We start from the raw sequence: 20000 nt of genomic DNA on the forward strand, positions 1-20000 counted from the left end.
CTGATATCCCTAACCTTAATGAAAATGGTTAATGATATTTTTAATTAAAAAAAAAATTATAACCTATGTCATCAATGTCAACAAAATAAATATTATTTTCTTTCAACTGTAATAATTAAAACTAGAATCAAAATCTTTTCATTTACCCTTCGTCTCATTCGTGAAGATCAACCTAATATCCTAAATTCTAATAAAAAGGAAACTTCCAAAATATATATTCTGAGAGTTGTACTCTTTACTTGAAAAATGCTTTGACGGTTTAAATATTATTTACTTCCATATTTCCTTTCCTCACAGTGCTATTTTTTCCCTGTTGGAACCCTTAGGTTACAGCCCCCTGCTTTTCATCTAGGGTTGTGGCCTAGCTAGTAATAATAATAATAATAATAATAATAATAATAATAATAATAATAATAATAATAATAATAATAACTGGAAAGCGATTTCTTCACTTCACCTGTATTACAGACCACAAAACAAAAGTAAAAGAAAAGAAATTATAACAATAATAATAATAATAATAATAATAATAATAATAATAAAATAACTTGAAAACAACTTCTCTACTAAAACTGTATTATAGAAAGGTGCTTAAATCTACCCACAAAAAAAAAAATAATAAAGAAAAATAATAATAATAATAAAAAAAAATAACTTGAAAGCCCAGAGTTCCATCTTAGCAATCCCCAGCCTCAACGTGGCCTCTCATCCCGTGGAAGTTGCCATTCACAGTAATTACGTTATTGATCGAGAGATGTCGAGAAAAGCTGCTAATCAAAGGCAATCATGGTAATCCTTACTGATTCGACTGATGCTCTAGAGTGCTGATAAGATGATTATATTCTAGTCAATGCTAAATTCTGACTGCAAATGAGTAGTGAGGATGAACGGCAGATGGATAATGAGAAGGGGACAATTTCAAAGAACTAGCTAAACGACTGATTATATTCTAGTCAATGCTAAATGCTGACTGCAAATGATAGTGAGGATGAACGGCAGATGGATAATGAGAAGGGGAACCAATTTCAAAGAACTAGCTAAACGACGGTGCCAGAGATTAATAACAACATCGGGAATAAGACAATTAATAGAGAGGTTGACAGGTGCAAAAATTTATCATTAATCGAATGCCAAGTCCCAAACCTACCAATTAGCTACGATGGTCAATTTCAGCAATAGGAGAAGCAAACTGTTTGTAACGTAATAATAATGCTTAAAGGAAGAATGATAATTAAGTGATAATAAAAACATGAAATGAAAATTCAAAATACAACATAAATTACTAATAAAACCGCAAAATAACTAGTTATTGATTAAAAATAAAAATATACATTTACTAATTAAAAACACATTATAAATTCTGTACTGAAACCAACACAATAATGAATTATCAAATAAAAAAAACTAATGAGATAAAAAAAATAACCACTTAATAATCACTATAATAAACTATTAATGGAGATGATGATAACAAAAACTAAACGGACACTGAGTAGAGAGCATGCCTTTGCTACGACATTTAGTTTTATTTTGCTCTTAACTCCACTGCGGACTTGTACTTCGATGTAATTTTATCAAAATCTAATGTATTTGTCTCTTAGTCATACCCAAATTGTCCACCTAGTTTCGTTAAAATTGGTTCAGCAGTTTTAGCGCAATGCTGTTCACAAACAAAACAATCCACTACCAAAATATCTGCCATTTACACATCATTGCGATTATTTTCAAAGCACTGCTGCGCACATTATCCAAAATGTTACAGAATCATTATTGGGTCATACCTAACATGACTAGAAAGTTTGGTCAAAAATCGGATCAGTAGTTTTTGTGTAAAGTTGCTCACAAACAAACTAACGAATAAATAAATTAACAAACAAACATACCCTTATTTTGGCGAAGGCAAAAATATTAACAGAAAAATTGTTTCCACACACATCCCAAATAATAACAGTTAAAAATATAACTGAAAAAACATTTAAATCAAATAAATAAGCTAACAAACAGACATACCCTTATTATGGCGAAGGCAAAAATATTAAAAAAAAAAAAAAAATCCTGTTCCCACACACATCTCAAATAATAGAACTTAAAAATGAAAATTTAAAAATTTAATAACCACTGACCTACAACATGGAGATATCCCAGCTGCTTCTTGACGGGCTTCGTGTTAATTTGACACATATAGACGCCCTGGTTCTCCTTATACACCTGGTTGATGGTAAGGACCCAGGCTTGCGCCTCTTGTACAGCCGACACCCTGGGGTTCTTGGTGATGACCTGGGTGGCCACCGTCAGCACCGTCCTCTCGCTCTTGCCCTTGTACATCCATGCCACCTGCAGAGGAGGAGGAGAGAAGGAGAGGCAATGAGACGTGGAAACAACAACGAGGAGTCAGGTCGAAATGGGGAAGTTCAAGGAGGGAGAAATTGGCTTTTGGTGTTCTGTGTCAGACCACGTGGAGTGGCTTCACAATGAGGTAGGAATGACACTGAAATGAGGTTGGAATGACGCCGTTGAGGGCAGCACACTACAGGTATGTCATTGGCGAGGGGTTTCAATTAGCTTTAACTCGTTCGTGTAATACTTTTAATTTTTTTTTTTGGGGTGGAGGGGGGAGAATTCCTGTAATGCGAGGAGACCAGGTCTGCCAAAGGGGTAAAAACATTGAAAATTCTAGAGAAAAACATAAAAGAGAAAACGTTATTTCATTTGCTTAAAAATTGCGCTGGGAAGGAACAAATAAGTTTATGACCAGGAGGATTCAGAGAATAACAGAAAAAAACTAGAGGGGCACTCAGCAGAGCCAGACCTCTGACGAGGCAGCGTATTTCTCGTCCTTTTGCTCGACCTTGACCTTTGACCTTTACATGTATTAAAAGGTTTAGATTTTCATACATTTAAACATGAACCAAGTTTAAAGTCTCTGTGATAACGATGTCCAAACTTATGGCTGATTACGTGAATTGGACATTTTGCTTGAGCGTGTCCTTGCCTTCCAAAATTTAATCATTTCCAGCTCTTTAAATAAAAGTTAATCCTTGCAAGTTTCATTACTTTACGAATAAAACTGTATCCAAGAAGCTGTTCATAAACAAACACACAAACAGACGCGAAAACATATCCTCCTTCCAACTTCGTTAGCGGTGATAAAAAAAAAAAACTAGAGAAAAACAAATGAAATGAAGTAAAAGCAAACGGTTTGTTTACTTTCTTACAATGGCGCTTGGAAGGAACAAATAAAGTTTATGACCATCACCAGGAATTTTGGACTGAAAGGAAGATTCAGAGAATAATATGAATTTTAATATAAATTATCTGACCGTGATTTTTTTCAATGTATATAATTTTAAACCTATTGTTTATTAGGCATAAACATATTTGAAATTGTGCGACTAGCGATATTGCGGGTTATCAAAAAATCATGAAGTAATAATAATCTCTGCTAAATACTACTAATTTACATCCAATAATGAAAGTGATATCTGACTCTTATAATAATAATAATAATAAAAATAATAAAAATAATAATAATAATAATAATAATAATAATAATAAAAATAATAATAATAATAATAATACTAATACTACTACTACTACTACTACTACTACTACTAACAATAATAATAATGATAATAATAATAATAATAAGAAGAAGAAGAAGATGACAACAATAACAATAAAAAAAAAAAAAAAAAAAATCTTACTTGCAACCACGCATGGCGACAGAAATGTTTTAAGTCTGTTTGGTTAATATATTTAACTAAACACTCATATCATTGTCTAAATAAGACACAACAGCGCCTAAGTCCTAATGCACATTCCGACATGAACATATTCAATTAAACAAACACATGAAAATATAAATGAGACAAAACAGTGTCTATGTCATAATGGAAATCCTGAAATGAATATAGCAACACAATATATAAGGTCTTTAAGAATATATATGAATGAAATCAACACTAAATATAATCATGTATATTTCACGAGCAAATGCAGTTATATGTCAAAGAACGCCATTAGCACTGCCTCCATTAACATAATCATCAACTGGCATATCCTTGTTTGGAACTGTCTTATATAACATCAACTTAATCAGGCAACACAAGGTCAACTGTAAATTATACATTTCGGAAAGCCTGAGACGGACACGCTCCCTTGAAGGAGTGACGGCCGAGAGAAAGGTTATGACTCAAAGGCAGGATTCAATCAACTGAGTAACTTTATTAAAGAACACTCTCCTTTATATACAAAACCTCAAGGCAACAGGAATTTTCATGTTCGAGAAACAGACAATGTTAGAGAGGAAACACGCAGACATGTTTATTCTGGTTCTTTATAGTGCGAGGGAAGAGCGCAGATACAAGCATAATATATACAAAATAATTTATGTACGATCGTTTTGACACATGGTTGGTACAAAGGTGGTCGAAAAAAGTGGTATCCCAATTTCCCAGGTCAAAGAAACCTCAAGGGAAGATCCTACTAATAATATTTTACATGATTTTATAAACGTGAAGAGAAATACAATTACCAATTGTTTTCAGCTTGACCAATGTTTCCATAGCCAATAACTGAAGACAAATTATTAATAGTTAATATACGAAATATGTATATTAATGTTGTTACTGTTCTTAAAATATTTAATTTTTCCTTGTTTCCTTTCCTCACTGGGCTATTTTCCTAGTTGGGGCTTCTAGCATCCTGCTTTTCCAACTAGGGTTGTAGCTTAGCAACTTGTGGCCTGGTCGGTAACACCTCTGCCTGGTGATTACCAGAAGAGGGTTCAAGTCCCGCTCAAACTCGTTAGTTCCTTAAGTGTCTGCAACCTTACCATCCTTGTGAGCTAAGGATAGGGGGTTTAGGGGGAGCCTATAGGTCTACCTACTGAGTCATCAGCAACCATTGCCTGACCCTCCCTGGTCCTATCTTGTGTGGAGAAGGGGCTTGGGAGCTGTTCATATGATATATGGTCAGTCTCTAGAGCATTGTCCTGCTTGATAGGGAAATGTCACTGTCCCTTGCCTCTCCCAGTCATGAACGGCCTTTAAAACCCTTTAGAAGGATAAGCGAGTGTGCAAGTTATTACTATAAGCTGTTCATTCGAACCAGAAAAGTATTCAATTGAAAAAAAAACCAAGGTGCAAATTCGATAACAGAATTTACAAGATTGTTTGTTTACGTCAAACTTATTCTCATTTTGCCACCAAAACTTCCATGACTTTTCCACAAGCGCCAATTTATTCATGCAACAAGTCTTTCTGGCAAAAGAATGAAATGTAAAACGAATCGTCCTACTTAGAAGTCTGTATTTTTACCATAGATCACAATAAATCGTATTTTATAAAATTGTAAGGGTTACCAAATACAAGAGAATGAAAATGCAATAACTCTGGATTGTATGACAATGAGGAAAGGTGCACGAAATTCTATGATATCTTTAATTTTACCGATAAAAATAGGCTACTACTACCACTACTAATAATAATAATAACTATAGGGGCACTCAGTTAACCACAGACCTCCACCGTGGCAGCTTATTTCTCGACCTTGACTTTGACCTTTGACCTCAACATGTATTAATTGGCATGGATTTTCATACACTCAAATATGAACCAAGTTTGAAGTCTCTGTGACAACGATGTCCAAACTTGTGGCTGATTACGTGAATTGGACGTTTTTTTTTTTTACCATGACCTAGACTTTTAGCCTTGACCTTCCAATATTTAATCGTTTCTAGCTTTTTACATAACAGTTAATCCCTGCAAGTCTCAATACTCTACGATTAAAATTGTGGCCAAGAAGCTGTTCACAAACACACTCACACGCACATAAGGGCGAAAACATAACCTTCTTCCAACTTCGTTGGCGGAGATAATAATAGCAATTTGGGGGGGGTGGGGGTGGATTGTCTTATAAATAGTACTTGTTAAGTACGCTAATGCCCCAGAACATGGACTGAGCATAGACAATTTACATATTTCAAACACGCAATTGTATATCTTATACAGCTTGAAGATGCATTGTTGACCGAGTTACACAACTACAAAAGCTTAGGAGAGATCAATGGTGCTGATGTAAACTGTCATATCTATATAAGAATAATTATAATCATATCTATGATAATAATTATAATTATATCTATGATAAGAATGATAACAATCATAATTATAATAATATTGATAATTATTCTTTAAGTTGAAGTAAATAGAATATTGGTGAGTCAATCCTGAAAATTATGCAAAGGAAATGAAGATGAATTCAAATTTGTCTCTTTCCAAGAGACATCCAGACATGGTTGCTGAGAAACAGACACAGACACACACATACACACACGCATATATATATATATATATAACACACATATGTATACGCATATATAAATATATATATATATATATATATATATATATATATATATATATATATATATATATATATATATGATGGTTATGTTACAGACGGGAGTTTCATGTTTTCAAATACTGAATCATAATGGATTCTTAACAGAATTTACTCCGCTAAGGGATTATAGACACTTGGGTATGTGTTACAAAGGAAGAGTAAATTCTATTATCATATATATATATATATATATATATATATATATATATATATATATATATATATATATATATATATATATATATATAAAGTATATATATACATACACATATATATATATATGTGTGTATATATATATATATATATATATATATATATATATATATATATATATATATATATATATATATATACACACACATATATATACATACACACACACACACACACATATATATATATATATATATATATATATATATATATAATAGAAAAGTCAAAGAGTAATATATACGAAATACCTAGTAATACAAAAACCTAATATCAAAATTGAATATTCAGGGTAAGTTCATCTCATTCAAACACGTTTTAACGGTGTAAACATATTATCTAAAATACATCCCCATACAGTTATGTTATTTACATATAATAATTCCAGTTATAGAATATATCACTATACATATATTTTGTTTATATATAATAATTCGAGTTATATTAAATTCTAAATTCATCTCCAGTCATATGACGCAAACAAGTGTTTGCTCGAATATCTAGGATCATTTCAGGTCGAAGTCAAAACGAATTTTTCTCAAAATAAAAATAAGAAAAAAGGGGTGTTATTTACCTCTTTCGGGGAAGAGGACCTTCGAAAGCACTCCCCAAGAAAAGCAAAACTCTTCTCGACTCTCTCTTTTATAATTAAGTCCCTGTTTTATTGGAAATCTTGGGATGCCGGTGTCAAGTCAACCAGCCTTTGAAAACTCATCCCAACACCTTCCTTGAAGTCAAAGTTCTGGTAAAGGGGATGTGGGTGGGGGGTTAATAGAAGGGAAGGGGAAAGGGGGAGGGGTGACTTAGGAGACTAGGGGGCTATGCTTTAGGAAGGGGGTGGGGAAGGAAAGGATAGAAATTGGGAGGAGCCGTGGGTGGAAAATAAACTTGGCCCGGCATAACTCTCTATTGAGAGCCTAGATATCTTCTCGGCGTGCCATTTGCAGCCTTAGTGTCTTAGTCCTTAAGGGCGCCTTTTGCCTTCCCGTACACAACTAGAGGCGAGAAGCTTATTGAGAACATCGTTTACTTATAAACTAATGGAATTCGTAACGCCATTCAGTTTACTGGGGGATTTCCCAAACGTTGTGCGCGCCCAAAGACGCTTACGGACACACGAACACACACACACACACACTCTCTCTCTCTCTCTCTCTCTCTCTCTCTCTCTCTCTCTCTCTCTCTCTCTCTCTCTCTCTCTCGACGTAAAGTACAGATTAAACCTTAAATGAACACTGAGAGCAATGAAAATTGGACAATTCTCTCTCTCTCTCTCTCTCTCTCTCTCTCTCTCTCTCTCTCTCTCTCTCTCTATCTACATGTAGACCATGCAGACTAAACTAAATGAACACTGTAAGCCATGAAACATTACGCAAGATTATTCTCTCTCTCTCTCTCTCTCTCTCTCTCTCTCTCTCTCTCTCTCTCTCTCTCTCTCTCTCTCTCTCTCTCATCTACATGTAGATCATGCAGACTAAACCTTAAATGAACACTGCAAGTAATGAAACGTTACGCAAGATTATTCTCTCTCTCTCTCTCTCTCTCTCTCTCTCCTCTCTCTCTCTCTCTCTCTCTCTCTCTCTCTCTCTCTCTCTCTCTTATCTACATGTAGACCTTGAAGACTAAACCTTAAATGAACACTGCAAGCAATGAAACATTACGCAAGATTATTCTCTCTCTCTCTCTCTCTCTCTCTCTCTCTCTCTCTCTCTCTCTCTCTCTCTCTCTCTCTCTCTCTATCTACATGTAGACCTTGAAGACTAAACCTTAAATGAACACTGCAAGCAATGAAACATTACGCAAGATTATTCTCTCTCTCTCTCTCTCTCTCTCTCTCTCTCTCTCTCTCTCTCTCTCTCTTCTCTCTCTCTCTCTCTCTCTCTCTCTCTCTCTCTCTCTCTTATCTAGATGTAGATTAAAAACTAAACCTTAACTCTCTCTCTCTCTCTCTCTCTCTCTCTCTCTCTCTCTCTCTCTCTCTCTCTCTCTCTCTCTCTCTCTCTATATATATATATATATATATATATATATATATATATATATAAAATATATGTACATATATATATATATATATATATATATATATATATATATATATATATATATATATATATATATATATAGATGTAGCCTAGAAGTAATAAACCTTAAATGAATAGTAAGAGCAATGAAAAATTACATAAAATAACTTCCCCTATCCTTCTTTTTTTCTCTCTTACGTATCTATATGTAGACTACAGAGTAAACCTTAAATGATCAGTGAAAGAAATGTAAAATTAAAAAAGATTATATATATCCATGAAAGATGAAAGAGCATTAAAAAAACTATATTTATCATTCATAATTGATCAATTTCCTACCTAATTAGGTTCCATTTCATTTCGCAATAATCATTAAAAATACACTGTCCAACAATATGAATGATTATATCAATAATAACGACCGAATTTACCATTTACTTATCGAAGCTTTGGCATTAAGTTAAATCCCTACATTACATTACCTCCTGCATAAACATTACTACAGTCAATTCTTTTTAGTGAGGCAGATTTGCACCGACTCGCAGGGGTGCTCTTTTAGCTCCGAAAATTTTCCTGATCGCTGATTGGTTGGACAAGTTAATTCTAACCATGTCAGATAGCAGGAAACTTTTCCGAGCTAAAAGGGCACCGCTGCGAGTCAGCAAATGCGCCTCATTAAAAAAAATTGAGTAGCCACTTATGTCTCAGTTTCTTGGGAACAGGGACCTCCAGATAATTTATAAGGTGCTCATCTTTAGAGATAGAAAATTATTATAATAATCCGTCAATAAGGTTACAATATTTATAAATCAGCTGAAAACAGAAGAGCATTGTATTACTACGAAAACTGATATTTTTCGCTTTTATTGTACAACTGGATACCGGAATTCCTGATTAACCTTGATCTGAAGAAGAGCACCCAGCCACACCCTGACTGCTCGGAGAGCTCCTCTGTGTAGCCCCGCCCACCTCTGACATCTCTTCCTACACTAGCTGTTTGGTTACTTGTAGCAAAGTAAGGGTGTCACAAGGTGCACTTCTTAGGACCGATGTGTACCAGCGACTCCTGTGTCCAACTGTAAATTGATTTCAAAGATTTAAAGAATAATAAATACATTGTTAAACACACATGCGCATATATATATATATATATATATATATATATATATATATATATGTATATATATATATATATATATATATATATATATATATATATATATATATATACATATATATATATATATATATATATACATATGTATATATATACATATATATATATATATATATATATATATATATATATATATATATATATATATATATATATATATATAAACCCTGCTCTGAACAAGTGCACCCAGCCACAACCTTCATGGGCAGAAATATCCTTATTTTTGTAGCGCCCACCACTATCTGTTTGGTTACTAACAGCCAAGTAAGGGTTTCACTGGGTGCACTTCTTCGGAGTGAGGTGTACCACAGACTCCTGTGTCCCAGAGAGAGAGAGAGAGAGAGAGAGAGAGAGAGAGAGAGAGAGAGAGAGAGAGAGAGAGAGAGAGAGAGAGGAGAGAGAGAGAGAGAGAGAGAGAGAGAGAAACCTGTGTCCAACTGAACATATTTTCAAAGATCTCAACAACAATAAATTCGTGATTATACACACACACAAGCATATATATATATATATATATATATATATATATATATATAGAGAGAGAGAGAGAGAGAGAGAGAGAGAGAGAGAGAGAGAGAGAGAGGAGAGAGAGAGAGAGAGAGAGAGAGAGAGAGAGAGAGTAGGTGGAAACCCAAGTATTATTTTCTCTAATCATTAAGCTGTTTAAGTTCCCTCTCTCTCCAGTGTATCGGATCCCATTTTCTTGGAAGTTTTTCTTCCCCCCTCGTTCCATCCATCCAAGATTCTCTTTCCAAAGTCTATCTCGTAATGATTACATTGATGAAGTTGGTCCCTGAAGATGGAATCTCTCTCTCTCTCTCTCTCTCTCTCTCTCTCTCTCTCTCAATTCTGTGGCAACTTTTGGAGAAGGGCAGATTTTTTGGTAATGACGTGAAAGATTCCTCTACAAAGATGGTGGAAATTGGATGTGCACGCATGAGGACTCTTCATTAAGATGTGTCAGGGGCATGTCCATTTCATCTTGGAGGGGGGCAGGGGAAGGGGGGATGGGTGGAGGAAAGGAATGGGAGGGGGGTTAGACGATCATCACTCGATTTCTTATATGCTATACCCATCAAGGGAAAAAGATTATTACTGGAAACTTCCCTTGAGGTTTCTTTGACCGGGGAAATTGGGATACCACTTTTTCGACCACCTTCAAGGAAGCTTGTCCGTCCCAGACTTTTCGAAATATATAATTTATAGTTCACCTTCTGTGGCCTGATTAAGTTGCTTTATTAAGATTAGAGTTAAATATAGATATAGATGTGGATTTATATATATATATATATATATATATATATATATATAATATATATATATATATATATATATATATATATATATATATATATATGTATATATATATATGTATGTATGTATATATATATATATATATATATATATATATATATATATATATATATATATATACAGTGTGTGTATATATATTCATACATACATATATATATATATATATATATATATATATATATATATATATATATATATGTATATATATATATATATATATAGATATATATATATATATATATATATATATACATATATATATATATCTATATATATATATACATATATATATATATATATATATATATATATATATATATATATATATATATATTTATAACTGCTTCGTATAAAAGATTCATAAAAGGGTCAGTCTGGAAAACATCAGATTAAAGTCGGGCCTTGAAAGCTAGTAATATTGTTTGGTATGAAATAAATGTGAAAAATTTCACGTGAGCAAAAATTTATGAATAGAATATATTATTTTCAATAAAGCGTTCCTCGGGCTACCATGCTTTTTGCTGGTGAATAAATGTAATAGCTAGGAGAGCCCGGTATAATTTAAGTGTTTGTGAACCAATTTCACGTGATCAAAAAAAATATGAACTTAAACAATTTTACGTGATAAAAAATTATGAAATGATTCAATTTCACGTGTTCAAAAAAATTATGAAATGAACCAGTTTCACGTATTCCAAAAATATTAAATGAAACAATTTCAAGTGATCAAAAACTTTATGAAATAAAACAATTTCACGTGATCAAAAACTTGATGAAGTAAAACAATTTCATGTGATCAAAACATTTAGGAAATAAAAAAAAGATCACGTGATACAAAAATTATGAAATGAAACAATTTCACGTGATCAAAAAATTTATGAAATAAACAATTTCACGTGAATAAAAAATTTATGAAATGAAACAATATCACGTGATCGAAAATTTATGAAATGAAACAATTATACGAGATCAAAAAATTATGAAATGAATCTATTATTTTCGATAAAGCGTCCCTCACGCTACCATGTTGTTCATTGGTGAATAAATATAAAAACCTAAGAGATCAATAACAATTATATAATATTCGCATACTTTCATAGTTTTATAGATTCTTTGGAATTTCACAGCCAAATTATTAGTTAGACGACAACTAATGCAACGTAAATAATCATAGCTCTACCTCTGACTCTTCAAGCTATTAGAAACTTCCCTACCACGCGATCTGCTGGACTGGGGTTCGAGACAGGCTCAAGCTTGATAATCTTTTAGTGTCTGCAACCTCATCTTCCTTGTGAGCTAAAGAGGGAAGGTATAGGTCTACCTGCTGAGTCATCAGCAACCATTGCCTGGTCCTCCCTGGTTCTAGTCTGGATGGAGAAGGGGCTTGAGTGCTGATCATACAGTATATATATATATATATATATATATATATATATATATATATATATATATATATATATATATATATATATATATATGATCAGTCTCTAGGGCATTGTCACTGTTCCTTTCCTTTGCCATTTAATGGGCGACCTTTAAACTTTCTTGACATTTGATGATACATAGTTGGACGGAAAGATTTAATTGATTTCGAAATAGCAATAAATATTTTACAATCAGTAATATATCAACGATGATAAAGTTAAATTCATAAATTAACTATACAAGAAACAAGCTTAATAAGCTCATATGTGAAAACATGCATATAGTTTTATCTTTATATACGTACATGAGGAGAGAGAGAGAGAGAGAGAGAGAGAGAGAGAGAGAGAGAGAGAGAGAGAGAGAGAGAGAGAGAGAGAGAAAATATACTATATATCTGTAGGAACCTTCTCTTAAACACATAAAACATGTTTGGAAATATACTTAGATAACGTGAAACACGAAAAAAGGGCATTGGAGAGAGAGAGAGAGAGAGAGAGAGAGAGAGAGAGAGAGAGAGAGAGAGAGAGAGAGAGAGAGAGAGAGAGAGAGAATGGGGCTCAGATTTGATTTTTCTTTTTATTTAATTTTTTTTTTCAAGTTGGCTATGCGGGGAAGAGCTTACTTATCAGGGCCCACTGCTACTTCCATATATTTTATTTGTTAGTGACACAATTAATAAACAGACAAGTGTCGTCTCAACACTTTCCCTCCCCCACTGTGAGTTCTTATCGTATTTTGATTTCGCAAAGACGCTCAAGTAACACCTTCAGTGCAGTGGCAAGTGTTTCAAGGAGGTTTTATGTGTTAATTTGTTAAAAATTTGTCGTATAAAACCGGTAAAAATCTTGGCATAAATGTTGCCAAACATTTTCCGTTTTAAAAACGGATCAATTGACGTAAAGGAGTGATATTACGGTCACTAACCCGTAAATGAAAATAACAAAGTAGGGTAAAATTACGGTCGCTTGTATTTTACTGAAATATGGCTGAGAACAGTATATTTTTACGAGGAATTTCCGAATAAAATTACGTTTTTTCAAAGTGTAGTTTTCTTATTTAGTGTTATATGCCAAATGAAAAAAATACAAGGAAAGGCGAAAATACAATGTTAATCCAGATATGTTTTGATTTACATACTACGGCAGGGCTCCCTATCGAAAATTTTTCTCCGAGGTATGAGACCAGACACAAAATTGTGATAGCAACATTATAATATTTATTCTACGATAAAAGCGTAAACTATGGCCACCCTGTGTTTGTAGAAAACAAACTTCCGAGTACTTTGAATATACAGGTGTTCTAAATCAATTTCCATTATTTCAGTAAGAACTTTAATCAATTTTCTTTTCAATAATAAATAAAAATTTGTATTACAATTAAATATAGAAGGTATTTTTCCCGAAGGACTTGGAACATCTGCGTATTTAAACTGTCACTCGAAGACCCCCTTCTCTCCCATTTTCCACAAACACAGGTGGCAATATTTTCAGCTGTATTGTTCTGCAAATGTTTGTATGTCTGTTCGTACTTTTACACAAGCACAAATGTTCTGATACTTGACTGAATTAGTCCTAAAGATGATGTTTTGAAGCATAGAAAACGAACAGGTCAGGATTCACATAATCTAATTTTTCCTTATGTTTTTTTTTTATCTTCACATCATGTGTTCCATCCAGATTTACATTCAATGCACACATTATATATATATATATACATATATATATATATATATATATATATATATATATATATATATATATATATTATATATATATATACCGACAAAATCAAGAATTATACCTGTGAAAAAAAACCGGTATACATCTTAATTCCCTAAGATTATTGGTCTACAATTATGTATTTTTTGGATAATAACAACAGTATATTTCACAAGTTCCATCACACCAAAGATAAGTTTGAAAACGATATGAGGTCCAGGTGCCGAAATATATTTAAATTTACATTAGGCACTACCTACAATCACTATTATCAGCATAAAATCTTGAATGAAGAAAATGGTTTTCATTTGATCAGTTTATGGAATATCACATTCGAGAACGTTGTTCCCTTCGAGAATTAACTCATTTTCAAAAAGTGATTGATATAACGTTGGAAAAAAAAGGTTTCCTCACGAATTTATTTAAAATCTTTAAAATTGTTCGATTATATTAAAAGTTATGGAAAGAATATTACCAAGCCTTAAAGCTTGGAGTACTTGAAACTGCATAAATTATGCTAGACAATATTCTACGATGTTTTAAAGGTTTTCTTTGTCATTAGGAGCTGTAGAAGGGTCACAAAGAAACGGGTCCGCTCGACAATCCAATGCCTCTTTAGTCCATCAGCCAAAATACTCAGCCACCCTGCTGGTGTGCTCTACACATCCAAGTAATTCTGAGGAGCAGTGAGATAATGTTAAATTGCAAGCAAAGCGAGCCATAGCGTAGTAAAAACCAGTTGAACTAAGCAACTTATTAGATAACTGAAATATCTTCAAAATATTCACCCAAGCAAAAGGTGTGTGCAACACATCTAAGTTCCGCTTACCAGAATAGAGGAACAATGAGATACTCTTAATTTATGAGTGAAGTGAGCCACAGCGGAGCAAAATCCAGTTGAAATAAGCGACTTATTGGATAACTGATATAACATCAACAACATCAAAATACTAGCCCACCTGGCTGGTGGGTACAGCACATCCAAACACCGCTTACCAGAACAGAGGAGCAATGAGATAATGTTAAATTATGAGTAAAGTGAGCCCCCATAGAGGAAATACCAGTTGAACTAAGCAATTCATTAGATAACTGAAACAACATCAAAATACTCACATGGCTGAGTGTGCAACATATCCAAGTACCACTTGCCATAATAGTGGAGTAATTAGATAATTTTAATTTATGACCGAAGAAAGCCAAAGTAGAGAAAAAAAAACAGTTGAACTAAGTGATTTATTAGATAATTAAAATAACATCAAAATAATTGCCCACATGGCTGGCGGCTGCAACACATCCATGTACCGCTTGCCAGAACAGAGGAGCAATGAGATAATGTTAAATTATGATCGAAACGAGCCATGGTAGAGAAAAAAAAAACAGTTGAACAAAGTGATTTATTAGATATTTGAAATAACCGACTATCGGACGGTCGAAGTAGAATTACAGCCCCCTAGGAAACATTCGAAATAAAGTAAGAGACAGGTATACATGTGTTATTAGACAACCAAAGGTTTTCAATAGCAATATGAATATTCTAAGAAAATTGTAGCGTATGTAGCTTCAATTTTTTTTTCTTCAGAAAGTATATTAATTCGTAATTGCTATTAGATTTTGAATACAAATTCCATTTGTAGATAATCACCACAGAAACTTGCATATTCTTTGTAATATTGATGTAAGTAAAGTAAAATCGGATTGTAAAATTGCTGCAGGCCTGTTGGTTTCCTGCATATCCAATTAAACCAAGATAGTGTCTATAAATTCGCAACGTTGTTTACCAAGTTCAATAACTGAATATTGCACATTACAAACTTTAATCTCTAAACGTACTTCAGAAGTGCCATTCCATTTAATAGATATGTTCAATACATTTACAAGAGAATTCACTGCCAGTTTTGCATACGAATCAACCCTCTTTGGGAATAACTCACGTTACATATTAATGCTTTTTATATGTTCAGCATTGGTGGTCTAGACTGCTGTATCTTTGACCTTTGGTATAGCAGCCACCTCTTAACTGCGGTCGTGGATGCCATGAACATTTGAAGAGGCGTCAATACATTTTCCTTTATTTCGCAAACGAAGTTCCATAAGCTTCATATAGATAAACAGTAGCATTTAAACCACCCAATCTTTCTCTCTCGAGGGGTGGGGGAAGGTAATTAAGGGCGTTTTCCTGTGGGGTGGGGGTGGGGTTTAGGTTGTATTTTCAACCCAGTGATCACTCTCGGTTATCTTATTTCCCTACCATTGGAAAATTTAATCATAGAAACTATAATAGAATTATCCCGAAGAGACTCTTCCGGTTTTAACAAAACATTAAGTGCCATTTCACTTTCGACTGAATATAGGGCAATGATCTGGTTGGTCCTTACAACTTAAATCCTTTCACTGTCAGTGGTGAATTTGACAAAACTTCTGATGTAGGATAATCTGGTTGATATTTATTTATTTGTTTATTAATTTATTAATTCATTGGAAAGCTCTCATCAAAATCTTTCCACAGAATACCAAAGAAATTTTCCTTTTTCATATTTTGATTGTCACTAATGGCAATGAAATGGTTAATAATTATGTCTAAAGCATAATCGACAAGATGTTTGTTGTTTTCAATTTGTAAACAGGGTTCAAATGAACTCTGCGTTTATAAAAAATTATTGTTATCAGATAAAAAAATGACTTCGGAAATGTTTGTTGACAATCAAGAATGGAACATGAAAGTGCAAGAAGATAGGGAAAGCTACATAATTGCAGGTAATCCAAATAAACCTCTCATATTTCACCAAAGAGGGACACTCCATAATCAAACCATTGTTCTCTAGTCTTGGGTAGTGCCATAGCCTCTATACCACGGTCTTCCACTGTCTTGGAGTAGAGTTCTCTTGCTTGAGGCTACACTGGAGCACACTATTCTATCTTATTTCACTTCCTCTTGTTGTTTTGTAGTCTTTATAGCTTATATATAATAGATTTATTTTAATGTTATTATTCTTAAATTTCTCTTGTAGTATATTTCCTTATTTCCCGAGCTATTTTCCCTGTTAGAGTCCTTGGGCTTGTAGCATCCGGCTTCCCCAACTAGGGTTGTAGCTTACCAAGTAATAATAATAATAATAATAATAATAATAATAATAATAATAATAATAATATGAAACAATTTTGATACAAAGACTCAATATTGTTATTGTACCCAATCATGTAATAATATAATCAACATAAAAATGTTGATAAAATACAGATTGAACTGAAAGTAAATAATCTAATTAATTAAATAGCACTTACTTCAGTCGCATCAACCCAGTAAATTAAAACTACCGATTCTGCTCATCAAGTTACAGCGGTGAGATAGAATCTGATTGCTATTCTGTAATAAGATACAGGCTCAGCAACATTTTCCTGATAAAGTTGAAATATAACAATAGGTTCGCTTTTGTAATTTACTCTTATTCGTTACGCAATAAATACAATTTTAGAACTGCAAAATTTGCTAAGATGTATTTGACGACAACAACAATGATAATGATAATAATAATAATAGGAGTAGTAGTAGTAGTAGTAGTAATAATAATAATAATAACAATAGTAGTAGTAGTAGTAGTAGTAGTAGTAGTAGTAGTAATAATAACTATGATGATAATAATAATAATAATGGGAGTAGTAGTAATAGTAGTAGTAGTAGTAGTGGTGGTAATAATAATAATAATAATAATAATAATAATAATAATAGTAGTAGTAGTAGTAGTAGTAGTAGTAGTAGTAGTAGTAGTAGTAGTAGTAGTAGTAGTAGTAGTAGTAGTAGTAGTAGTAATAATAATAATAAAAACTGCAAATATAAACTCCCTTGTGTATAAACTGAAGGTATCGCAGGAAGGAATTCCTGTCGTATTAGTTTACTTACGCTCACCTGGAGTTGAAAGCTTTGAGAGAGAGAGAGAGAGAGAGAGAGAGAGATAGTCGTAGTCATAGCGAGTTAGTCTTTTCAAGAATTCCAATCTTGGCGAAACCCTTTAGAAGTCGGCGTGGCAATTTTCCACCGACTGCTACCTCAAAAAAAAAAAAAAAAAAAAAAAAAAAAAAAAAAAAAAAAAAAAAAAAAATCCGTGACGGGTATGAGTCGAGATGGGCCGTCGCTCTCGCTCAGTTACAGTCTGTTGAGCGATTGCTAAGGGGGAGCAAGCAACGCTCCCCCCCCCCAAAAAAAAAAAAACCCCAACCCCCAACTACGACCCCTCCCAAACCAAAAACCCTCCTTTTTCTCCGTTGCGCGATTCTTGATTGCTGGTCATTCAGCACAGACACACATTCAATCAGATTTGCGCAATCCTTGAATCTTCAATTGGAAAGAGTCTATCCTATCATTCCCGTCTGTCTGTCCGTCCCCTCCGTCTGTCTGTATTTCTGTCAAATATCTCAAAATATCACGCATGTATTTCGAACGAATTTCGAGGCCATGAGACCGGAAAATTTTTCCATCACATTTTGATACAAATCCAGATTCGGGTGTTGCTATATATTTCATTTTGAGGTGAGAGCAGGTGAGATTTAGAATTTGCAGGATGTACGTTATTTATAATGTTATATATTTATTTCATAAATTGGGTATGCTTCCTCATAAACTATATTCTTTAAATGCCATCAATATCTCTAAAATCCACAATGGAAGAAGAAAAGTTTGAAAGGTAAAAACTCATTATTCTATCTTATTTCTCTTCCTCTTTTTCATGAATTTATTATAATTTATATATGATAGATCTATTTTGATAATGTTACTGTTTTTTTTTTTTAAATATTTGATTTTAATTGTTTATTACTTTTCTTGTTTATTTATTTCCTTGTTTCCTTTTCTCACTGAACGGTTTTTCATTATTGGAGCCCTTGAGCTTATAGCGAACCCCTTTTTCAACTAGGGTTGTAGCTTAGCTAGTAATAATGATAATAATAATAATAATAATAATAATAATAATAATAATAATAATAATAATATTCACGATATACTACACACAATCGCAATAAATAAAACTTTATCATTGACGATAAAGCGGTCAAGTAAGAAATCCGCAATGAACTTTCCATATTTCTCCTCCCACTGGTATCTAGACTGGCGTGAAATAAAGATGATAGCAGTGGAGGCGTGGGTGAAGATTGCTCCCAAACCACTGGCGACCCCCCCCCCCCACCCCCCGCCCACCAACCCAGTATTTTCGGCTTCAGTAATGGTCTGATACTGAAGGAAGATGACCTCAAAGGCTGTTTACACATCTTTTGCTCGGCCGAATAATAACGCGAAGCCCAATAGATCAGATCAAAAGGGGCGAGAAATATCTGAGTTGACGTGTTTTCAGGATAAACCGAAAATAAAGTCTTGGAAAAATAACAAATAAGGTGATGCACTATATATGTTTTTTTTAATTCCCATAATAAAAAAGGAAATGTAGGTTTGTCTTGTTTTTATTAGAGAGGTAAATTTTGTGTTTTGTTTAAAACAGTTCAATGGTTAAAAAAAAAAAGAAAAAAAAAGTATTATAAAAAAATGAAAACCAACTACATATGTCTATGCATTCACAAATAATATATATTTACGCTTATATGAGTGTAAGTGTACAGGGGAAGGAAGCGACGACGATAACTTGCCGAACTAAGAAATTTTCAGGTATAAACTGGCATAGAAAGCCAATAAGCAGACGCGAGTGGAAGGACATGTCTGAGTCCTTTGTTCTGCAGTGGACACGC

General features: G+C 33.3%; 1 protein-coding gene across 1 annotated transcript in view; it reads right to left on the minus strand.

Annotated features, from left to right (window-relative positions):
* Nucleotides 1–20000, minus strand: part of LOC137632975 (limbic system-associated membrane protein-like) — a 519481-nt gene that overhangs the window by 171203 nt on the left and 328278 nt on the right. The window contains exon 3 of the mRNA XM_068365113.1: nt 2124–2334. Coding sequence (XP_068221214.1) covers nt 2124–2334 — 211 coding nt within the window. The remainder of the gene's footprint in view (nt 1–2123; nt 2335–20000) is intronic.

The sequence above is a fragment of the Palaemon carinicauda genome, chromosome 42, assembly GCF_036898095.1.
Source record: "Palaemon carinicauda isolate YSFRI2023 chromosome 42, ASM3689809v2, whole genome shotgun sequence".
NCBI lineage: Eukaryota > Metazoa > Arthropoda > Malacostraca > Decapoda > Palaemonidae > Palaemon > Palaemon carinicauda.